Source organism: Panthera pardus, unplaced genomic scaffold (genome assembly GCF_024362965.1).
Source record: "Panthera pardus isolate Hobbes unplaced genomic scaffold, ASM2436296v1 HiC_scaffold_15, whole genome shotgun sequence".
Taxonomy (NCBI): domain Eukaryota; kingdom Metazoa; phylum Chordata; class Mammalia; order Carnivora; family Felidae; genus Panthera; species Panthera pardus.
In genome coordinates, this window is record NW_026526710.1 from 71,785,087 (window position 1) to 71,810,206 (window position 25,120).

General features: G+C 44.0%; 1 protein-coding gene across 1 annotated transcript in view; it reads left to right on the forward strand.

The window, feature by feature from the left end:
• Positions 1-25,120, forward strand: part of ZNF532 (zinc finger protein 532) — a 108,138-nt gene that overhangs the window by 61,839 nt on the left and 21,179 nt on the right. Inside the window, 4 exon segments of the mRNA XM_019463895.2 lie at positions 1,432-1,613; positions 6,103-6,279; positions 12,077-12,239; positions 16,144-16,425. Of these exon segments, the coding sequence (XP_019319440.2) occupies positions 1,432-1,613; positions 6,103-6,279; positions 12,077-12,239; positions 16,144-16,425 (804 nt within the window).

Consider the following 25,120-nt stretch of genomic DNA (forward strand, 5'->3'; position numbering starts at 1 on the left):
AGCAAATAGAAGACTTGAGTTCAAAGAAACCAGTGATTACCTGTGATAATGTAGACGGCACCAGGATCTTCTAATGCATGAAGCTGTGAATTGGTTTCCCTTGTTGTGGCTTGTTTTCACCTTTGCTCTATGTGTTATTAGAAAAGGAACACTATTTTTAAATGACGCTAACCTCCTCAAAGCTGCCTGTAATGTTCTTACTTTGTGATCATAATAAACATTTTGTGGGATAAAGTTTGTATTTTAGTCCTTTCAGGAGGAGACCCAGACAGAATGTTCAAGTGAGTTTTCTGGTTTTCCGTAGTTTCAATCGCTCAGAAGTGTAAACCTTAATTTTGGGGGGCTTGAGTCAAAGGCTTGGAAGAAAAAGTCTTCTTAAAATTTTACAATGCTGTCATCAGTTTAAAAGGTCATTTTGAGTCTTAGCTGGAGTCTGTATTATGAGGCTTTCTGTAACGGGCTTTAGTACCAATTGGGCATTTTGGAAGGTCGTAGATACCTGTTGCATGAATGGCTAAGTGGAATTTAAACACATTTTACCTCCCGCTATGGTAGGTTTATTTTTGGGGTGGACCCTTTATATTTACCTTAAGTTTTCTGTTTTGGGGTTTTAAAAATATGCCATATTTACCACTTACATCTAACAGGATAAAAAAACAGTGTGTTTCAGTTTTTCCTGGTTAGTTCAATATGGGGTCTTTTCCAAAGAGCGTTTCTGTCTTGATGTCCTATGTGATTAGATTTTAAGCTCTATAAAGGTTCAGTTTAATGTCTAAATTTATGTCTCTGAATTTGAGTTCGCTGCTTTGAATTATAAATCCCCTAATGTCCAGCTCGTCCACTGAAAGACCGATTCAAGTGGAAAAAAGAACAACTAATTGCTATGGCCATGCTTTTGCATTTCTGTATTTTAGATTTCAGATAACAGAAGTGACGGGGGAGAGAGAGAGGAAGAAAAAAAACGGGATTCGTCTCTAATTAATTTTTTATTATTCTGGAGAAAGTTTTTATGAGTTGTGGGAACTGGCTACCGTGGAGATAGATAGATGCCTGTCAACGTGTAATTACACATTAAAGTTGATTTGCTACGGTAATTTGCAAGAATATCTCCTCTCATACCCCTTCTCTGCACTAAATAAACGAAATGCAAACGTAACAAAATTGGAAGTCTCCCCGAAGCTGCCGTTCTCTTAACCTCACGCTTTGGGATGACCCTGACCGTGCAGCACAGTATCGTTTTGATTGCACGGGATAAGGGCCGTTACGTTGAAGGTTTTAACTTCTCAGTGTGCGGTTTCCTGGGACTTGGAACCCGTGATAGCAGCATTTGAAGCGAGCCACGTGCAGTTGTTGTGGGGTGTAACCGAGCTGCTTTGCCTGTTAGCAAATACTTCGTAGGACCAACCCTGTCTCCCCCTTTGGTTTATCTAGAAGACTTGCACTGTCTGCCAGATGCTGCTTCCTAACCAGTGCAGTTATGCATCACACCAGAGAATCCATCAGCACAAATCTCCCTACACCTGCCCCGAGTGCGGGGCCATCTGCAGGTCGGTGCACTTCCAGAGCCACGTCACCAAGAACTGTCTGCACTACACGCGGAGAGTTGGTTTTCGGTCAGTATACCGTTTGCTTCCGTGCAAGTAAAGCCTGTTCACCTGTAACCGCACAGCGTCGCGAGTGGTCTGTGCGCACGGTTTTCGGGGTCACACAGTGATACCTCAATTAACAGATCCCCTGGGAGCCTAGTTTGTTGGTGGTCGAGTTGATCCTTTCGAATCCTTGCGGTACGGGCCCTCCGGTCCCCACAAAGCTGAGGGTAAACGGAGCCTGTCCTGCCAGCCCAAACCGTGCATGGGGCCAGGTTCGGCTTCGATGACCTGTTCGGGCTTTTTCTTGCTGCACCCTTTCCGGCATCCCTCTGTGGTCACGCTCTGTGCATTTTAACCCCTGTAAGGGTACCATGCACTCCTCTGCCTCTCAACACGTCTCCTCTGATCAGAACACAAAGGGTGCACGGTCCCTTGCTTGTATTTCACCATGTCCAAGGATTGGGTGTTTGTCCTTCCCTCACTTTGCTCTTTGTGGAAGAACCTTCCACCCCAGGCCCCAGACAACCTCCCTCTATCCCTTTTTCCCCATTCCCCAAGTCCGGGCCGTTTCCCTCGTCTGTGTACATCTTAGCCATGGCCCTTTTCACCGCCCCCCCGAGACTCTCAGATTCGTCTTTTACAACGTCTGGCAAATCTCACGTTCATTTAGCTGGTATTGAGTGACGATGAGCTTGAACTTTATCTTCCACTCCGTGACCTTCCGAAACACATTCCTGTGCCTTTTATATTTCGACCCAACAAAGGTCAGCCCAGAGAACAGGTTACTGATACACAGTGTCTTTGTTAATAGAGGTATTACTGTGTGTTAAGCGTTTGGTTGCCTGTCACTTTAACGTTAGACTGTTAATACACGGTGGTATCTTTTAGTTATAATGCAGTTATGATATTTTATAAAAATGAAGTCTAGTCGGTGTAATTTGATGGCTTTATTTCAGTGACACTTAGGGTACAGGGTCAGCGGTTCCTCGGTGCTCTGTGCTTTTTTCTGACGCCAACAGAGACTTTGTGCCCATTTTTACCTCCTGCCTCCAGACCTGTGAAGCACACCTGCCTGATGCATTGGGATCTACCCTAGTAGGAAGCGTTTGGTTTGGAAATTATGGAACTAGAGTTTTTTGGTTTTTTGTTTTTTTGTTTTTTTTGGTGCCAGTTTCGCCACGAATTTTATGGCAATTCATGTATTCTCCCTATGCCATGGTGCCTCTGTCTATAACCTCAGTGTGCTGTCCGAGGTCCATCTCCGCTGGGGTGTGACCGAGCAGAACAGGATAATCCGAATGCGTGCTTTCGGTGCCTGGGAGGAAAGTCACACATCGCAGGTGCCCTTGATGCCACAGAACCCACACGCAGAGATGCTTTGGTTCTCACCCCGTGGTTTGAAACGATTATCGCTGGGTTCTTTGTTTAGCAACGGAAAGCAGTTCTGCCACATCGTCTCCGTGCTAGTCTCTCAAAAAGATGCCAGACTTTTCCTCAAATGTTTATTTTTCCAGTAGAACGAAAGTAAACTTGGGCTGGAATGAGTAGAGGAAGTAGGACTTCTGCACTTCTCGCTATTCCTGGTGTCTTTCCTAAATTAAAACAAGCCGTGCAGTCAGGCCAAAAGTCATCAGCTCAGTTGGAAAAGCCCATCCCTTGCGTCCCCCCCCCCCCACCCCATTCACAGAGTTACTTAAATTTGGCACTTGGAATTTCTAAGACTTTTGTGTTTAAGACAGGTTTTTTTTCTTGGACATGAGGCTGTGAAGATATGAGCACGTGTGTACTCTGCTTAGTTCACGTTTACCTCTTGAGGTGGGAGAAAAAAAATTAACCTTGTTTTTTGTTTTTTGTTTTTTCCTGCTATTTCAAGTAACCGTCCAGCCTAATACTTGATAGGGACTTAGCAGCCCCTTGGCCTTGTTATGGCTCCCCCCTCCTTTTTGACTCTGCACTTCATCATTTTCCATTTGATTTTTCTTTGGCCAGAGAAGTTCAGCATGGCTCCCCGGCCTCCCTCGCCTCTGTGATTCAGTGTACCTTGTTACTAGGTATATTGTATCTCCCAGGTACTGAGTGGGTCACTCCCAACTCCTGGTTGATTTGGTAAAAGTCCAGTGTTTCTATGAATTTTCCTACTTCTTGATCCATTGGATCAAGGGGACCTAGAAAGGGGGTTTATAGGACTGTATACTGTAAACATTAAAAAAAATTTTTTTGTGGGGGGCACCTGGGTGGCTCAGTCGGTTAAGCGTCCGACTTCAGCTCAGGTCATGATCTCACAGTTCGTGAGTTCGAGCCCCGCAGGGGGCTCTGTGCTGACAGCTCAGAGCCTGGAGCTTGCTTCGGATTCTGTGTCTCCTCCTCTCTCTGCCCCTCCCCCGCTCATGCTCTGTCTGTCTGTCTGTCTCTCTCTCTCTCTGTCAAAAATAAATAAACATTAAAAAAGATTTTTAAAAATAAAAAATGTATTTTTTTTTACATAAAGAGAAACTTGATTGGTACCTAGAACACAGAGGACCTCGGGTATATGAAATATTTATTTATAGGCTGGATTTTTAGTAGCATTAAGATACTGTATGAACTCTACAAATTCTGTCTTCTATTTGTTTGTCTCATTTCCATTCCCAATTGGCCTCTGTAGCCCCTGAAACTTTTCTTGCACCTGTCAGCAGGTATTCTACAACTCTTTTCTCTTCTTGCTTTGTTTTTAAATTCTCTGCTTTCTTCCCTCATGGTGATGAGGGTTTTTCCTTGGACTCCCTGATGCTTTTTGGACCATGCCTTAGCTACTTCTCCTTCAACTGTTGTCTCGATCCTTTAGCTTCCTGCTTGTTTTCTTCAAGATCAAATCTTCCGGTCCAGGCGACTTGAGAGAATGTCGAGAATTTGTTTCTTTTTCCCCTTCCTGGGTCTCGACTCTTTGAACACCACCTTCCTACCCTTGATGGGAAAGTTTTTCTGTTTATGATGCTGATGTAGAGGATCCTCCTGTTACATTGGGAACCCATTTTTGTTTTATGTGATCTTCCTCTTTCGTAGGAATCCTAGGCTTCCAGGGTCGGGAAGAACTAAAAAGTGCTTGAGTTTCAACTCTTCTCATTTTACAAATGAGACATTCGCCCAGAGATCAGTAGCCTGTTCAAGACAACACAAGTTCAGTCTAACCCAAAATAATTTCAGTGTTGTTGGGTGGCTTTATTGCTGAAAGTAGTAGTTCAAGTAGATAAGATAACGGAGCTTTCTTAATTAGTCTATTATTATTTAGTATCTTTAATATATGGGTTGCCAAACATTACGCCTTAAGTCATTTAAAACGCAAATGCGTTAATTACGATTTGTATGAAATGCTTGGGAAGCTTAACATGGCACCCTTTATAGAACCCACATGCTTCAAATAAGGCCAGTCCTGTGTGACTTTGGCACCCCCATGACTTCAGGAGGGAGGTTCCAAGGATGGAAGTACCTGAGACTAACGCAGAAATGATCAAGCCCTGCCCGCTGGAAGGCAGGCCCTGTCCACAGTCCTCGTTCCTGAAGCCAGCTCCCACCTTCACTTCCAGGAGCGTGTCCGCTCAGGTGCATTACAGGTTTGTCTCCACAGACCCTACCCTCAAGTAGTTTTCAGGCGTGAACAAAGGATGGTGAGGTCATCAAATGGATGTGTCCGTAAGTGTCGTTGAGAGTCCCTGCACGAGAAAGATGAGGTTGGGGGGAAACGTATCTAAGTGTCAGAGCTGGTTTCTGTGGGACTAGATGTGATCAGTTCTTGAGCTAATCCAATTATTACACACTCAAGAAGTCAGGGAGTTAACTGGAGAGGAATTCATTTAGTGATGTTGACTTGTCGGAAGTTTATAATTCGTGTTATTTCTTAGACACGTGTAAGTAAGTGTGCTTGAACTTATTTTCCAGGAGATAAACAACCTAGGTGGTTAACTTTCTCTGCCCCACAGGCTCCCTTAACCTCCAGACACATTGAGCACATCCCTGTGCACCAGGAGACAGTGGCCATGGCTTCGATGCCCGTACTGATTTATTCTCTCTGCCCCTCCGTTGATGGCACGTAGGTTGAGGCAGTGAAGATTTCTTCCATTGGAAATGCCATTGGTTAGGAACCTCAGGGCCTGGTGTGAGAACCTAGCACGTGGGAGTGTTCTCCAGGGTCACAGGTCGTAAGGTCTTGCCATGTCCGTTGGCCCCGATACAGCCCCCGTGATCCATCGGTCTTCCCAGTCCGGAGTTCGGGTATTTATTCCTGAAAAATTTAAAGATGCCCAAGAATCAGACCGTTTGAGTTTTATTTTTTTCTTCTTCGCTATCTTCTTTCTTAAATCTATAAGAATAAGTTGATCTGTTATTAATAGAAAAAAACCCCAAAGCTTACGTCCCAAAAGCCATTAGAAACCTTAAAGAGGCCATTAAACCATGCTCATTTTACCTGACTTTTACAGCGAAGGTGCACATGTGTGAGGGTCCCGTGCTGACGACCGCGTGTTTGTTTTCCTGGCAGGTGTGTCCATTGCAATGTCGTGTACTCTGACGTGGCCGCTCTGAAGTCTCACATCCAGGGCTCTCACTGTGAAGTCTTCTACAAGTGTCCTATTTGTCCCATGGCGTTTAAGTCTGCCCCAAGCACACATTCCCATGCCTACACACAGCATCCTGGCGTCAAGATAGGAGAGCCAAAGTAAGTCCTGTTGCCTTCTGACTTTTATGCCACTGCTTTACCTAGCGACTTAGAGGAAGGAGTAGTTCTGTGGAAGAAAACTCAAAGAGACGAAGACTTAGGCCACCGCGCAGATTCCGATGCTCCGCGAGGCGCCGCTCGTAGCTCATCGCTACCTAACCCGTTCAGCTCTTCCCAGGTGAAGCCTCTGTCCAGAGGAAAATGTTACCTATTATTTATGCTCTCGTCTTCAGTTTTGTTTTGTTTTGTTTTGTTTTTTTACGAAGCAGGTGACTATTTATCAATTTTTGCTCTTTGGCTTACGACGAGTTTAACAACTAACTTCTCGGGGAACTGTAAAACATGGTCTTTCCTTTTTTACACGGTTTCTCATAGGGACACGCTTTTCATCCTAACATTCATAATACGAAGTCCGTTTAAAACACTGGTTACCGAATTTAACTTCACAGCCAGTATAAGTCCTTGATTCATAAAAATAAACTTCATTTTTGCCTTTTAATCTTGCTCCTTATTTTGTAGTTTTTGCTTTATTGAGTCTTTAAGGACGAAGCGTCTGCTTCAGCAGACGAGGGCTGCCTGCCTGCGTTACAGGCAGCTTAACAGAGAGGAGGGAACGTGGGCCTTGGACGCAGAGTCCTGCCACCCCCCCACCAGCTGTGAGATCTGGGACCATCACGGGCTCTGTTTCAACTTCCATTTTCTCCCCCGTAAAGTGAGGGTAGCGTTCCGTCCCAGAGCTTGTGTGAGGCAGAGAGGAGGTGACATTTAAGATGCGTGGCACACAGTCCCTCTGTCTGGAGCACAGAGGGGGCTCAGTAGCACTGGTCCTTTCCACATTTCCTCTTTGTCATGTACACAGCACTGGATTAGCTGCTCTTGGCCAGGCTCCTTTATTCCAGTATTATTTGTGGCAGTGTGGCATCTGATCGTGACGTGAGGCTAGATTTGCTGCCCCAGGCTGTCGCTGGGTTTCACCCCATCCACAGTCCAGGAAAGCTTGGAGGGAAGATTTGGATATTCCATGTCATGTACATCTGGCTTGCATTGTAACCTTTAGTGTGGGGGAGATATTAATGACTGGACGCTACAGGAATGTGTCTGTTTGCTAAAAGAACTACGATAAAATGGGCTTCTGTTCTAGCGGGACCTTCGCTCTGATCTCTGTGGATCCTCAAACTGCAGGTTGGGTGATCCATGTAGCCCTTGGTGTCTTGACCCTGAAGACGCACTTCAGTGAGTTCTAGTAAAACAGTCTTTGGTGTTCGTGGTAGTAAGGGCTTCTGGACACTAAAGCAGTATCTTGCCCCCAGTTAATAGGTTTTTTTTTAATTTGGTTCTTTCTTCCAATAAATCGAACTTCACTGAAATCGACAAAATACGACAAAATACGATATTGTTTGTGAAATACGACAAAACTGCCAAAGCAGTGAACTTTAACTTAACTTCATTGATTCAGGGTGACGATGGTGCTTGGCTGGAGCGCGTCCTTCCCCGCGGCTTGGCTGTGGTACCAGGTGCTGCTTCTCGGGCTCTTTCTATCTTTGTTTGTCACGACTGGACCACAGCGTGCCTTGAGATCCCTCTTGCCTGCCGCCTCTCCCAGTTCAGGCTCTTGGGAAACCTTCCTTCCTGTGGCCTGCTGGAATGCTGTCTGGCGTACGGTTGACTCAGAAGCTTCCTTTTGACATTAAATCCATCTCTGCCCTGCATCTCAGGGCAGCCCCCCCCCAAATCAGTAGCCCTGACTGCGTTGGAAACTCAGGCATCGAAGTCCCTTAGCAGTATTTGGCCCGTAACAGGCAGTTATGCAAGTGACTCATCATTATGCAAGTGATGTGCATTAACTTAAAAGATCAGTATAAAAATACTCCACTCCCCCATTTCCTTTAGAGAATATGTGGAGGTCTGAAAACGCACCCATAAGGCCCTGCAGTCCCAGCACCTCAAATTGAAAAGGACAATGCGAGATTTTGTTTATTTAAAAAAAATTTTTTATGTAACGTTTATGTAGTATTTCTCATATGCCAGGTACTTGCTGTTCCCGTGTTTGTTTCTTGCTTTTCAGTGTGGGGTCACTTTAAAACCGTGAGCACCCTTTAATCTTTCCTGGGTGATTCCAGATCATTCTGAACATCCGTTTCTGGATTTCATGGCGATAGAGCTGTGTGTCTATTCTCATATATTCCTTGATGAACAGCAGGTTTTTTGCTACTTTGTGCCATCCTTTCGTTTGCCACCCTAAATGTCTGTGCCAGTGGGGAAGGGAGAACTCCAAAGTCGAGAATTACATAAGAGACAGAGTTTCGGAATAAAGCACGTGCAAAGTTGTGGTCGCCACTGGGCGGAGGGCTTTGGGGTCCGACAGAGCTGCGTTTGAACCGGGGCCCTAGGCCTTGTGCAGCATCGAGCAGATCCCATCTCTCTACGCCCATCGGTGGTTTGCCTGTGCAAGGTGTGGACACTGTCAGGTGTTGCTCAGGACGGTGCTTGGTGCTTAGTCAGTGGCAGTAAAGGAGGAGGTTTGTGGTGGTGATTTCAGAGCTGGGGACGTTTCATTCCATTTGCTGTTGCATGTGTTTCAAGGGTAGCACCCGGTTTCAAGGGGAGCAGGCTGTGGGTTGGACCTGAGCGTGGGCATTTGCTTTTAGCCTTCTAGTTCTTTTTAACCCCTTCCGCTGCCCTCCCCACTTCTCTTCGGTTCCCCGCCACCCCACCCCCTGGCCTGGTTATCCTATCCGACCGTTCCCTCAGTCCTGCCACCAGGGTGGGATTCAGTCACACTTAGAAGTTTGGCTCTCAGAGCCCATTACGACCCTGTAGGACCTCCGCCGCCAGCCCCACAGCCTGGGAATCCAGCCACGCTATGATTCTGTCTGTTCCCTCACCATGCTCTACCCACACATTTTGCCCGCCTACCTTCCCTCCCCGGCCTGGCTGTCCCCTGTGGTTTTCTTCCATTGTCAGTCGGGATCGTCATGGTCTAACTCTGGTCTAACTCTGTGTCAATGAGGCTCGTTTATTTGGGCTTTGTTTTTTTTTAACACGAGCACCATTTGAACATTTTTTAGTTTCTGTCCTACGGAAAAGCTGGAAGGACTCTATAGAGACTCTGACGTCCCTCCCCCTCCCCCACATTCCCTAATTGTCAGCATTCACGACGTTTAATATTACTCCACTGTCTCGTTCTCCCCGAGTCTCTTTTTCTCGTGTTCAGGAATAACGGGCAGCATGACATAAATATCGGTGTTCTGCCTCTCCTCCCAAAAAGGACAGCCAGGGATGTCCCCACCATTTAGCCGTCCCAATCAGAAATCGGTGTTGGGCGCATTCCTGCCCGGTGCTTAGACCCCATTACAATTTCTCTAATAAATGAGAAAATATCTTTTTTTTTTGGTTTGGTTCAGGTTCAAAATCCTATCCAGAAGCTTGTTCTGCATTTAATGGTCCTGTCTCGTTCTTCCCTCTGGAACAGTTGCTTGCTCTTTCCCTGCCTCTCCTGTCTTTGGTCATCCAAAAGAGGACACTGGCCTTTCGTTCTTGGGATGACCCCCATCCGTCACGGCCTTCTTGTAGCTGGACTCAGGACACGTCCTCCTGGCAGGAAACTCCTCATTATGTTATATCAGAGACACATGCTGCCTGTCTGTGCTTCCCGTGGAAGTTCTGACTTCATCATCTGGCCAAGTGGGTGTCCGCCAGATCTCTCCTCTAGAAAGCCATCACCTCCCCCTTCATACGAGTTAGCAGTTTGTGGGGCGGTGTCCCGGTATTCTACCGGCAAACTGTTCCCCAGAAAAATGCCTAGGTAAATAGTTGATCTCCTCTCTTATACTTTCCTTTGCTATGAGGTAGGAAGCATAAAAATCAAAGCAAACAAAAACCCCTCCCCAAAGGAATGTGGCACGAATAGAAGGAACCATGCCGTTTTTCATGAAATAGTTATTTCTGAAAATGTAAGAATAGAATCCTGAGGAAACCTCTCTTAGCCTAGCTAGTAAGTTTTCATTCTCTTCCTGAGGCTGTTCTTTTCTTCTTACTGCTCTATGCTAATAACAGAAAAACCGAGAAGTACAGACCAGGAAGACAGTAAGAAAACCTGTAATACCATCCCGCAGAGGTGACAGTTCTATAACCTTCTGCTTCTTTTCTATGCCCTTAGAAGGATGTGGTCATATCGTACATATTGCCTTGTTACGTATTGTGTTCATTTTTCACGAAAGTCTTTCCAGTCATTGGTATACGTCCATAGCATACTTCTTAAAAAATCACATAGTTGCTCTGACTTTAGTACTTAATATTACCGGATGTTGGGGCTACTTTCAATTCTAAGCGATTTTAAATAGTGAGGAAATGAACATCCTTGTCACACTTGGTCAAGTTAATGATGACAACATCACTTGTGTGCCTCCTTCGAGTGCGTGGCGAGGTCACAAAGTCCTAAAAACAAACAGACAAACAAGAACATCCCTCCCCTCCCCAGTCACATGTGCTCGTGATCTGCGCTAAATTACTAATATGTCGAGACCTTGGAAAACCCGTGCCGCTCAATCCAATTAAACTTATAAATTTTATGTGGAAAAAGGGGGAAAAAAGTTAAATCTGTAATGTTTTGATAGAACCACGAAGCGAGAAGTGCTTTCTTGAGAAGACCCTGAGAGGAAAGACATGGGGTTTCCAGAGGCATGCCTTTCTTTGCTTTGCTGTAGAAATAGCAAACAGAAGCACAATGTGGCTTTTTTCCTCTCTGACTTGTCCCTTCCGTCAGTGTTTCTCTGCCATTTTCCTCAGCTCCGAGGATTCTTTGTTCTTCTCGCCATTCTCCTTCCAAGGCAGTACAGGGGTCCCTGGGGCCTCCCCTGAGGACCAGGGAGACCTGGAACAGTCACTGAAGAAAGGTGACCCATCCTGGACATATAGGTTCATGAACCACCAGAAGAGCCCCTGGAGGCAGAGGTTTGGTAGCGGGGGAGTCTAGTACTTTCCCTCCTGCCTGAGCTTCAGTAGAGGGGATTATGTTCAGAAGGTTCGGGTATAACGAATTAGTTTTTAAGGAGGTTGCTTGGCAGTAAGGTACAGAAATGGTTCGTAGTAGACCGTGTTCTAAACCATTTTAAACACAGCAGACATTCAAGTGTTGAAGCAACTGTGGTATGGATTTTCTTTTCTGTTTCTTTCCTTTCTTTCTTTCTTTTTTTTTTTTTTTTTTGGTGTATAATTGTTTACTGTCATAGGGCTTTCCTTATGAAGAACACGTAGAGAAATACTGCGATTTCAGTGTAAAATTGTTACGAACTCGAAAAGAAAACTTGGGGCAAGTAACAGCTTATGCAAGCATCAGAGCTGAACAGCCCGACTTAAGTTCATTAACAAAATTCTTTATCAAGTTCGGGGACCACCATCCAGCTGTGTTCCTGGTCCTATCTTAAAGAATACTTGAAAAAAAAAAAAAATCAAGTGTTCTTTTGCTCTGTGTTAAAATAACGAACAAGCGAAGATCTTGTAAAAAACAAAACAAAACAAGTGTCAGATGTAGATGTGTAAGTAACAAAACGGTCATTAATTTAGACTTCACTGCAAAGGCGGTTGAATGCACCTTTACTCAAGCTGTGAAGATTGGTCTGCGCTTGAGTGATGCCAGTTGCCTTCAGAAGTTTGTTTCAAAGCTAAACTGTTTTTGTTCTTTTTACCGTGTTTACGTGTTCTCACTGCCTCTGCCCCCTTGAGATATAAAGTAACAGTTCCCTCGGCTTCGGAGTTGAGGGCTGACTGACCTGTCCACACACTTCTTCTGTTTTAGAATAATTTATAAGTGTTCCATGTGCGACACTGTGTTTACCCTGCAAACCCTGCTGTATCGCCACTTTGACCAACACATCGAAAACCAGAAGGTGTCTGTTTTCAAGTGTCCCGACTGTTCCCTTTTATATGCACAGAAGCAACTCATGATGGACCATATCAAGGTGTGTGCGCATCTCTCGTGTCCGTTAAGTGAATCGCAGACCCACATTCATTGATCACGAGTCAAGGCTGAGCTGTAGATGCCGAGGAAGCTGCATGCTGTTGAGGGAAGGGAAGGGTACTGATGTTGGTAACTGAGCAGTTTACAGAATGCGGCCGCCAGACGTTCGCTTGACTGACGCCGCTTACTCCTGAGTCCTGATCTGGGTCACCATGAAAGATCAACGCAGAGTAACAGATGAATGCCCTGGGATTCTAAAAGAAAAATAAAGTATTAGGGTTCTTTTTTTTTTGTCCTACATGTGAAAACGATGACGATGCAGTTTACTTTTCTTTGAGAAGTCCGTCTTGTACAGGCTTTAGAAATAGACAAGGACTCTGGCGAATTGTGTTAATTCGTTACAGATACCGGTGTATTTAGGAAAACGAGGGTCTTCCCTTGAGATTATTTAAGCAGTTAAATTTGCATTATAATGGAAGCCCCTGGCTCTTTTAGTCTTTTTTTTTTTTTTTTTTTTTTTCTATCAAGGTTGCATGTAAATTGATAGTGAAATGTGCTGGGTACAGCCCAGTGTCTGGTACCTGGTGAGTGTTCAGTTAATGAAATAAATGTCCAGTTTGGATAACCCACCCCCAACACCCAAAAGGGGCGCCTAAATCTCTTCACAGCCTTTTAAGCTCATGACGGACAGAGCTTGAGTCCTAGTCTCTTAACTGCCCACTGTGATGGGGAAGCAGTTTTATTCCCATGTGATTAGGAGATAATATCCAGCAGCCCTCAGAGCTTAAAGGGACTTGACTCTTTAAAAAGAGAAAATAACAGGCCCAGCATCATTAACTCCATCTCTCTTTCTCTTAGTTCTTCTCTTTTTTAATACATTGTACGAGAAAGGTCAGTTTCAAGAGCAGATGAGGGTCTCTGAATTAGTCTAGTCTCATGGTAGTTAAATGAATGGACCGTTAATCCTTGAAATTTCCCGTGTTGAGCGTATGTGCGCTCACATAGTGTAACTGCCTACTGCAACGAACCTAACGTCTCAGAGGGTCTGCTGGTTGGCAGCCGGGAGAAGGGGGTGGCACTGGGGCATTACTAGGGTGAATCAATGCATGGGAGATAGGTTTCCTGATCATCACTTGAAGTGCAGTAAAATCCTCTTCAGTTACTTCAAAGGTTTTCACTAAAATTACAAAACCGTCTTGACAACAAATATTTATTTAGTGAATGACCAGGAAAAAAAACCCCACAACATCTGGAAAGTGGGGTCATCGACTTTGCGGTTAGGGTCTTCCTTGTGTTAATAGTGAATTTGGAGGAATACAAGGTTCCAAGAAATAGAGACTGAAGAGGAGTGGCAAATCCCATGGCCACAAGGACGAAAGAATTGTTTTTATTCACCTGAACCTTTATAAGACTACATGATACGAAAACAGTGGGAATGCTCACTTATGTTCTCATTTCAAGTATGTTCCATACATTTAAAATACCCTGCCTTTCTTTATGTGTTTGGGGATGGGTGAGAATAAAGGTAAAGTTTTAGGGGCCCCCTATTTTTGTGTTTTATTTTTAAGATCTACACCAGTTTGTGTGACTTTATTTATATCACTAGCTGTGCTGTTCAGTTTTTCACAAGGAAAGAATTAAGAGAAAGGAGAGGAACAGTGTTTCCCCACGTACATGTTCATGTAAAGGTAGATCTTTATTTGCCTAATTTAATCCAACTCGTATCATTTCTTTTTTTTTTTTAATTTTTTTTTTTAATTTTTATTTTTGAGAGAGAGAGACAGAGAGACAGAGTGCCAGCAAAGGAGAAACAGAGGTGGCAGGGGAGGGAAGGAGACACAGAACTTGAAGCAGGCTCCAGGCTCCTAGCTGTCAGCACAGAGCCCGATGTGGGGCTTGAACTCATGAACCGCAAGATCATGACCTGAGCCAGAGTTGGACGCCCAATCGACTGAGCACCCAGGCACCCCCAATTCGTATCATTTCTTCTGCCAAAGCATAGATTTATTCACTGCATAGGATCCCATGCATAGACATGTTGGCATTTACATTTAAAGCAAATTCTAAGTTACAATCATTCAAGGTATTTGTGGTTACAGGACCTAAGGAAAGGTCAGTTCTAAGAATTAAGTTGTATTTCTTTTATTAAAAAAAGATACTTGTTTTTACCAAACAGTGTTATTTTTACTTGTGACGTGAAAATGAAATGAGCGAATTAGAAATTTCCATTTTAGCACACATTTCATTGCACAGCCGAATTTTTGGCTGCTTTTCTGTAATTTCTGTAGCCCTGCAAGGTCAGCTTACAGAAGAATGTTTTGTTTTATTTTATTTTATTTTATTTTATTTTTTGTTTATTTTTTTTCAGAAGAATATTTTAATACATCACCCTCTCCTCAACTTTCATTTGTCAAAAATGTATTTGCCTAGAAATGTATGAAAAATTTGCTAGAAAATTTTGAGGTTTGCTTTCTTTGGGGTTTAAATGGTTAAAAATGAAAAACCTGGCTTCTGTTTTGAAAAAGGCCAATGCACAGCCTTTTGGCCACCAAGAGATCACGTCTCGCCCCAGGTTTTCTCTTGCCAAAGGACATCAGACATTCCTCCCAGGCCCTTTTGAGAGACCAGTTTAAGTATCCTCTGGGTAGACCGGTGTGGCCCCTGCTCATGACATGATGACAGACCCTCTTTTTCCTTCTGGGGTAAGACAGTACTGACGAAGGTTGGTGAATTCTTGGCACTGCTTAGAGGCAGGCTTTCCTGAGAAACTCTGATGGAAAGCATGCTGAGGCAACACCTTCTTACTTGAACACTCAAGAAAGACTGTGGAGCCGAGATCTATTCAGTGTGAGTCTGTGGGACGTAGGAGACCCCGGGCTCATTCGGAAACGTGTGTCACGTTGTGTCCCTCTGTAGGTTCTACAGGTTCAGGACTCTGAGGCTAGTAGCTACAAGCCTGAATGCTGGCTACGTGAGAAGGCCCTGTTCAAAAGATAAATCCTACCTACATCATTGAGGCACGGACTGATTTCCCTCCCTTTTTTTGGGGGGGGGGCAGGGAGGGTTTGGTGAGGGGGAACTCTACTTCTAGAACACAAAACAAAAACCAAAGCAAGCTGATCTTTAGACCCAGATGGCACTAATTTTACCCCATTAGAAATTGGAATCCCGTGAGTGTAAGTTCAGATAGCTGTCGTGGCTGTTACGTGAATGATCATAAACACTCTAAGCAATTGTAAGAGGCTTTTTGAGTATCTGCATCTGCTGTAGACAGTCCACAAGCCTGGGTGGTATCGGTAAGAAGAGAGAGACCGGAGTAGGCTGTAGGGAGATTGAAATGACCCCCGAAACTCCCCAGCAAAAACCCAGACTCTTCCAAGTGTTCCAAGAATGCAGAAGGTACGAAAGGGAGGGAGAAGGCTTTGTTCTTGTCGCAGGGTCTTGTTAAAGGTGATTGGCTGGGGGTCTTGAATACCTGCCCCGGTGTCAGCCTTTTCACGCGTTTCTGGATAGACGTGAAAGTAAAATGTTCTTCCCCAGAAAGAGTGTGTTGCAGAGGACTCACGGGTTCCCTGGGGGAGGATAGGCAGCCAGGAATAATTTGGACTCAATACAGAAGGCTTTTTTTTTTTTTTTTTTTTTTTAAGAATTTAAAAATGGCACAGGCTTTCAGAAGTTATTTGAAACTAAAATGCATCGCTTAGAGCAGCCATAAAAGTTAATTCCCCTTTGTCTCTTTTCAAGTGTGTATTTCACTTCGGTTTTCTTCTTCCTGTATTAAGAAATGTTTCTGAATGAATATAACATCATATTGGAATATCTATAATGTGTTAAGATAGTCCACACGTGCTTTCTCTCAGTGGTAACGATTTGTGATAGATATTTCTTTTCTTTTTGTAACATAGTCTATGCATGGAACATTGAAAAGTATTGAAGGGCCTCCAAACTTGGGTATAAACTTGCCTTTGAGCATTAAGCCTGCAACTCAAAATTCAGCAAATCAAAACAAAGAGGATACCAGAGCCACGAACGGGAAAGAGAAATTGGAAAAGAAGTCTCCATCACCTGTGAAAAAATCCATGGAACCCAAGAAGGTGGCCAGTCCCGGGTGGACGTGTTGGGAGTGTGGCCGCTTGTTCACGCAGAGAGATGTTTACATTTCCCACGTGAGAAAGGAGCACGGGAAGGTAAGAGCGGAGGTCACCCCGTTAGTGCGAGGAAGGGCACGGGCCTGGCAGACCCCCATCACCTGGGAGCTCAGCTCTACCAGGAATTAACGAACCAGGAAGAAAGGAGGAGAGAAAGAAAGCGATGTTTTGAAAACGGTTAGGAGATCTTTGTTTTGTTTTGTTTTTTAATATTTATTTTTTGAGAGAGAGAGAGCAAGCCAAGGAGGGGCGGGGGGGCGGGGTGGGGAGGGAAATCCCAAGCACGCTCTGTGCTTTAAACGCAGAGCCCGATGTGGGGCTGGAACTCACGAACCATGAGATCATGAACGGGAGCCGAAACCAAGAGTCGGTTAACCAACGGGAGTGACCCAGATGCCCCCGTTAGGAGTGTTTATATGACATAATGTGATTCTTTGCAGAGTTTGGTAGTGAGAAAAATGTACCTCATCCTTCCTTAAATTCTACAGGAGAGGCTTTATACCTCAAAATCAATAAAAAATCTGAGTTGCAATATTTATTTATTTTTTTAAACGTTTATTTATTTTTGAGACAGAGAGAGACAGAGCATGAACGGGGGAGGGTCAGAGAGAGGGAGACACAGGGTCTGAAGCAAGCTCCAGACTCTGAGCTGTCAGCACAGAGCCCGACGCAGGGCTCGAACTCACAGACCACGAGATCATGACCTGAGCCGAAGTCGGCCGCTTAACCGACTGAGCCACCCAGGCGCCCCTGAGTTGCAATATTTATATTCTGTTTAAAATAGTAAGTACATGTCTCCAACTACTAAGCATTTTTTAAACGCCCGTTGTTAGACCTAATAAATCTAGCAAGATTATTTTGTAATGTTTTTCTGGTGGTTTCTAAGTTGGATTGTTCTAGAAAGAGTGTGCATTGCACTTGGTTTTTGTGTAACTTAAATCTCTTACTCTGTAGTAGTTCTCCCTCAATTTTATTTTTTTAATGTGCTATTGATTTGTTTAAAAAATTGGACTATACATCCTTTATATGTCACCCCCGTTTCTGGATTTGGGTAATTGCTTCCTTTTGACGTTGTTTAATTTGCTTCTCTTTATCCCATAATTCTTAGAAATTTGATTAGACCCCGGTTGAATTTTTAGATAAGAATAGGTGCTGTATTCTTTTTGTATCAAATCCCAAGGCACCTAATGGGGGCTGGTTTCTCTTTGTAATACTATGATCCACCATTGGGTTCAGATACAGTATACTTTTAAAAAAACCATCTCCATTGCTTTAACTTAAGGCAATAAAACCAAATAGTTCTCCTTGGGGAGCCTGTGTAAAAAGTACATAGGAGTTGGTTGGTAATTAGTATATACTAGATCCTTGAAAAGTTTGTTAAATTAAGTGTTTTGACAATGACTTTGTCGTCTCATTTATACTGTTTTATTTGAGCAGCGCATGTGGTTGACGTGTTTTACCTCACTGCCGTCTCCAAATGGTACGAACTTGTCTCTGAGCATTGATCACACTGCAAAAAGATGTTATTTGGTCTGACTACACTTAATTCGGTGTCTCTTCATGGAAAAACTATACAGAATATATATGGCTTTAGTAACACGTTGCTTATATAATCATCTCAACTTGAGGGTCATAACAATATTCACTGCAAATACTGAGTAGTTCTTAAGGGGCAGTACTTGGTTAATCTACTGTATAAATACACTACCTGTAGTTACCTTTCCACGCCCATTGTGGTGATTCTAGGAAACGTCTTTTTTTCTTGGCATCCAAACCGGACTTTACAAATACCAAAACAGGAGCAGACCTCGATCTAAGGAGCCCAGAGCTTTCATTTCTTACACATCTGAGATCTTTGTAACCAACTTGGAACATTTCCAAATTTCTTCTTCTTTTTTCTGTTCTTTTTTTTTTTAAACTACCTTTATTTTGCACATCCGACAGTCACTGGGTCTAGAATAAAAGATGAGGAGACAGCTCCGAGAAAGATGTGGTGGGATGATGAAATTTAACACTAACTCGAACTGTTTGCCGTAGGACAGGAGCATAAGACACCGCCCTGAGCTGGCTGTGCGTGCCGATGTGCTGGGCACGGCGTGGGTACCTTCCGTTAGAGGCAGCCGTTCGTCCCGAGGAAGCGTTGGGCTTAGTAGGTTTTAGGATTAGCTTTGAGGAAGTTGAGAGCCTGCCTCTTGGAATGCGGCACTTGAGATCAAATCCCATTTTCAGTGCCGCTCACCACGCCTGGAGAGACCTGCGAGGAGGTGGGGAAGGGAAAGGAACGACATGTCTTCACAAAGCAGTGAAATGTACAGAGTGCGGACCGTGTGTCAGCAATCTGTACCCGACTTCTGCCATTCTGAACCAGACCAGATCCCTGCACCTCCCGACAGCCTGCCTACAGGCTTCTCGTCTCTGTTCCCGTTCTTCTTGCCTCCTGTCCGAACCCTTGCGTCACCTCTCCCCATTTAAACTGCAAGCCTCCGATCCCCTGCCCTCTGTCTTTTCTGTCTCTTCCCTTCTGATGGTCAAGCAGGCTCCTTTCTGGCTGCCCTTTTCCACTCCTGGTTCCTCCTCCTCGGCCACCTTTGGGGTTCAGCTCCACCTTGTCACAAAACCCACCTCCTTAACTGTCGAGGCAGTTCGACATTTGTCAGTCTTTTCCTCATTTGGCAGCCCCCCCCCCCCCCCCCCCCCCCCCCGTAATTCACACAATTGGCAGGGCTTTTTAAAAGCATTTTCTACCCTAAGTGTTGAACACTGCTCTCCCTCCTGGGTTTTCTCCCGGTTGCTAGAACACCCATCGGGTTTCTGTTCTGGAAACATTCCACTGTCTCTGGGAGATTTCAGTTAGTCTCGTGGCTTCACTTCTCATATATGTATACATAGCTTCCAAATCTCCATCTCCAGCCGTGGTTCCTTGCTGCATTCCAGTCCCCAAATCCAGCCGCTTATCGAATGTTTCAGCCTCTTGGATAATTCCCAGCAACTCTTAGCCTGTCCAGCTTGGAACCCAAGCTGCTTCCAGCACTCCCCCCCCCCGCCCCCCAACCTTTGCCACCAGAAGCTTGGTGTCTGACCTGACTTGGTGGTTCCTTCCTTCTCCCCGGCCGCCTCCCTCAGCCATCCATGCGTTTCATCCCTTCCGGTCCACCCGTTTATCTTTGTTCAGGCCACCCTCATTGTTGCCTGATGATTATTCTCACTGTGGCCAGAGAGGGCTTTCCGATCGTGCAGTGTCGCGTCCCCACTGCCCTCAGTCGTCCGGCCGGCTCCCTCGTGTCCTCTGATGCGCCTTCCTCCGGCCGCGTCTCACATGGGGCACGTTAGACAAGCGTGGCTGCCCCCCTGGCTTTAAACACTGTTTGCCCATTCGTCTCTGGGGCTTTTTGGTGGTGGTCTTAACTTGAAGGAGTGCACCCTTCTGGTGGCAAACTTCTCTTAGTCCTTTGGGTCTCAGCTTCAGACCTCACCCCGTCTGGAAAGCCTTCCTTGCTCCCTTCTTCCTGCAGGTTTCTGTGGCAGCCTGAGCTTCCCTTACCGTATCTCTTACCACTCTGCGAAGGCTGCCTCTTACGTCTGCTCACAGTAGATGCTTTATGCTTCTTCCTCTCTTCAGTTCCTGTCCAAAAAGTCTTTGGGGCTTCTGTTCCTAGCTCATAGGCAGCCAATAAATATTTCTCGAATAAATGGATCAAGTACGAGTAACTGACTTGAAGGACACCTAACCTCTTAAGACTTAACTTCCTCTTCTTTAAAATGGGAGTATGGCATACTTTAGTGACCTCAGAGGGTCCTGTCTTATAGATACCTAGTGAGAACTGCACGTGAGGCGAAAAGCAGCCTCCAATCCTTCTGGACTTAAGGTGAGATATAAACATGAAGTTATAAGGGATTTGACAATTGTGTCTGGCCAACTGTCCCAGGAGAGCATACTATTTTACTTCAATCAGGCGAGAAGTTATTGGAAAGATCTGATTTTACTGGATCCCCCAGTGAAATATCACATTATGACACCAGGTACATGTTCTGAACCAGTGAACCGTGAAGGAATACTTGACGTTAATACTGTAATCATGCCTTTAAAAATAAATATATGCGTGGATAGAGTCCTTTTGAGAATAACATAAACACATTCTGCCAACCACAATACAGCAATTTGCTGGAATTTTATTGCTATTAGTACGATGATTATTTTGGAGAGAAGATTTTGAGTTAGGAGTAAGCCCGTGTGGCAGAGATTAAAAATTTATGCCAAGATAATTCACTGCTTCCTCTTTTAAGATGGCCTTTTTTGGTTTCAATAATTGTTTCCTTTTTTTTTCTCCTCTTCTCAATTCCCATCCAAAAAATTTTTACTAAAAAATATTTTGTACGGAGTTCCATGCCAAAACAAAGAAATTCAGTAGCTTTGTCTTCAAGATTCAAAAACATGTTTCCAGCTGTACTGGTTAGTTAGTAGGTAGTTTATTTCTTTAATGCATATACATATATATATATATATATATATATATATATATATATATATATATTTTACTAATATTAACCCAGTATCCACTTTTTGTGCCCTTTTTAATGTATTTTTTAGTAAGTTGTTATAATCTGATATGAAGTCAAATAATTAAAAAAAGAAAACTTGGGGCAGAGAGTCCATTAAAAACTTAGATGTAAGAATTTAAAAACAATTTGCCAGATCTTTATTTTAGTTATTTAAAAACGAATAGTTAAAGCAGCCACATTTAGAAATGACTGTTAACAGAAATTCCATACAGAGGAACTGGTATAAAATTAATCACTTTCTAAAGTTGATGTTAGTGTCTTGCTATGGGCAGGTTTTAGCTGTCCTTTTAAATCATAAGCTCTTTGAGGACAAGTTCTAAATCGGTTTATTATTGTAGATTCTGTGGTTTGTGATGCTGTGCCTTGCGTGTTGTCTTTGGAGTTACCCGATTAGAGAAGTTCTCAGATCATCGCCTGCCCATTTGGAAAGGGCTTTTGTGTTAGTCAAGTCTAGGCTTGAGCTTTAAATAGTTTTTGACCACAGAAAGCCCTTCATCTTTCCTATGTCCGTACTCTCAAATACAAAAACAGGAAAATGAGACGTATTATTAACCTGATGATCTCATCTCAGCGTTGAGCCCTTTCCCAGATAAATGTACAAATACACAGAATTTTATGTACAACTTTAGAGGCTCAGCTACTTACATTCTTTCTTGGTCACTTTTAGGGGGCTTCTAGGAACCTCAAATTAGGATCCCCTCAATGAGGTAACAGCCAGCAACATTCTCACAGACCATGCATTCTGCACTGATGTAACCTGACAGTAAATAAAAAAGTAAAAGGTGTCTGTACGTGTTCAAATCTTGAAAACTACAAAGTGATCTGTGATAATCGTAGCCATTTTCTCATTTGCTGCCAGGTACCCCTGTATGTTGAGGAATCATTATGGAACTTTTTAAATAGAGCATAAACAGAGGAGCATTTACTGAATGATGGAACTCGGATGCCATTGAAATTTACCTTCCAAGACTCTTTGAGATTCTTTGAAGGTGTAGATGTGGTCCAGTTTCAGTTCTGTGTCTAGAATTGGGAGGAGGAGCTAAGTTACTGTCATTCTTTAATTTTTGTTCAAATTATTTTAGATTTGGCCATTGGGAGCTCCCATAAGTTGGCTCCTGTGGCGTTTCTACACACCCCCCATTTTTGAGGCTTCCTTACTTTCTTCCGTCCACGTATTTGTGAACCATCTTGTGATTTCCCCACTCCAGCCCTGCAGCCAACCATTTATTTCTCCAAGGAGACTGGTTTCTTTTATTGAGAATGAGAAGCATAGATTTTCAAGAGACTGCCTATATGTATTTGATCACTTAGCATGGGAAACTATAATTGGGAAAACGGTATAGGTGGAAAAAAGCAGGAACCTTCAGAGTGACTTCTCACTTACTGAGTGTGAGCTAATAATGTATTTGGCAGTTCATGGATTCTTATCACATGCTCTTGGAATTACAGCAAGCCACAGCTTGTAAAATCGATCCAGTTGTTGGAGGGAATATTTAAGACGTTTTCTAGAATATGAAGGAAAAGGGCAGTACAGACCAGCCCATTGTTTTCTGGAAGATTCTGTTTACAGTTGACCAAGAGAAGGCAAAAATACTTTGTTCCTATTTTGCTTCTTTAGGGAAAATGGAACTAGTGTCATTGAGGGAGAAGTGGGTGCCCAGGAGAGAGAGCAAGGCCCTCGCTAGTGTAAATAAATGCACTTTTCCCCCTTTACGTGGAGCTGAAGGAACTTGCAGGCGGTAATATAGATATATACATTTTAATCACGGAAAATGGGGTGTGCTTGTGTAAAAGGAGAAAGTTGGGCTGATTCTGAAAAATTGCAGGCAGATAAGTTCATCCTGCCTTACCGAACCCAAGCATTTCAGAGACCACATTGTCGAGTAGCTGGGTTCTGAGCACCAGGAAAAAGAATTTGACAAAGACTAAGGACAGGTGATTCCAGGTAAATCTTACTTCCTTTTGTTCCCAGGGTACTTGGTGGTAGGTAAACTAATGCCAGAGAGAGGCTAACTGGGTTTCAGTGCAGCTTTTGAGAGTCTCTCGCTTACTACTGTTTTGTGTAAAATAGCACAAAAGGGCCAGGATGAACTATTGAATTTATAGCTGACTCTAGGCTCACTGCTGTGTTGGGAGAAAGCTCCATTTTTGGATCAGATTTTACCCGGCATTCCGATCAGTGACTTTGACTGTAGCGCAAGAATCTGGGAGGGATTTTGCCAGGTAAATCTTTTTTTTTTTTTTTGAAGTTTTATTTATTTATAGATAAGTAAAAAGAGAGGCAACGCACGTGGGGGAAGGGCAGAGAGACAGACTCCCAAGCAGGCTCTGCACAGCTAGCACAGAGCCCGACGTGGGGCTTGAACCCACGAAGCCACAGGAATATGACCTGAGCTGAAGAGGTCAGACCAAGAGTCAGACGCTTAACCGACTGAGTCACCCAGGAGCCCCACAAGGTGCATCTTAATAAGTAAATGTTTATTTAGGTTTAAACAATCCAAATACTATGTGGCACAAGAGGGAGGGTTTAACTGCCATAGATGAGCAGTCATTCTTTGACTATCTTAGTACAGTCCACCCCTCTTTGCAGCTGCAGAGATAAAGCATTCATCTCAAGGCAGCGAATGCCCTTTGATTTGGCACCAGATTCTAGTTAGTCGTTCTCAACACTTGAGTGTGCCTCACAATCACCTGGAGGGCTTGGTCAAAGGCTGATTGCTGGGCTGCACCCCCAGCAAGTTTCTGACTCAGTAGGTTTGGGATGGAACCCGATAATTTGTATTTCTTACAAGTCTGCCCTTTGAGAACCCCTGGTTTACCCTGTGTGGCAGTAAAATCCCGTAAAGCCCATTGATTTATACAATAGAAATGTATTTTTTGCACACGCAGAGCTTGCTGTGGGTTCAGGCACTTCCGTGGGGCAGCTGTCCTTCCACCGATGACTCCGTGATCGAGGGAGTTTCTTTCAGCATAGGTGTCACTGCAAGGGGTTGAGGGGGAAGGCTGGAGTATCTCATCTGGTCTTTACACACCCTTATTCTGGGTGTGACGCACATCACATCATTGGCCACGATGAGTCGCGTGACCAGACCCACTTGTAGCAGACTGAGGAGTGTGTTCTCCTGTGTGCCCTGGAGGAGAGGGAATGACCCAGTAATGTTCATCACACCTGTACAGTGTCTGATGAACGAGGTGGTGTCCTGGGGTGTGTTTATCGCACCCACTTAACGTGGGTATTGACCTTGGTTCACAGAATGGAAGTCAAATCAAAAATGCAGAGAAGGAACTAGGAGATTGGGCACTCTGATTTTGAAGATGAATGACAAGTGGGCAACTAATTTCGACGTGGGAAACTTACTATCTGTTCCATAAGGGACAGGAAATGAAGAAAAATAAAACGTGTTTAAGAACGATTAATGTTATTTGCACAATGTGACTCAAATAAAAATATATTATTCCAGATTTTGTTTTTGGCCAGAAGAGATTTTTATTTTATTTTTTTTTTCAGATTCTCGGGAAGATTTGCTTTTAGGTGTGAAATGTTTCTATCTGGTCGATGTCTGTTGCAGCCATTTTGGAAGGCATTTTCTGTAAACTCACTGGAGGTGTTTCTTCAGACAGGGTTGAAGGCTGCAAATACTTTATTGGTATATGCCTAGTTATATAGTCTAAAGAAAAATCTGGCCTTCTCTATTAACTTCTTTTTTCTATTTTTTATTTTTATTTATTTTGAGAGCGAGTGAGCGCGCGCAAGTGGATGACGGGCAGAGAGAGAGGGCGACAGAATCCCAAGCAGGCTCTGCACCGTGAGCACAGAGCCGATGTGAGGCTTGAACTCACGAACCTGTGAGATCCTGACCTGAGCCAAAATCAAGAGCCCGAGGCTTAACCGACTGAGCCCCCCAGGCGCCCCTGTGTTAATTTCTTGTACTGTCACGGTGTGCGTGTTTTCTGATTACACTGTGTGACGGGGCATGTTATACATTCCGTTGGATGTTAAGTGTAAAACCCCAAATCGAGGGTTGTACAATAAAATTAGTAGCACACAGTAGGAGGCAGATGTGTAAATGTCTTAAGTCCCAGTAACTAGACCACTGGGCTTGCCTCTGAAAGTCTGTTAGGATTTAGAGCTCCCCCAGAGCCGGAGCTGCTGGGGGTCCTGGCGGGGCGTCCC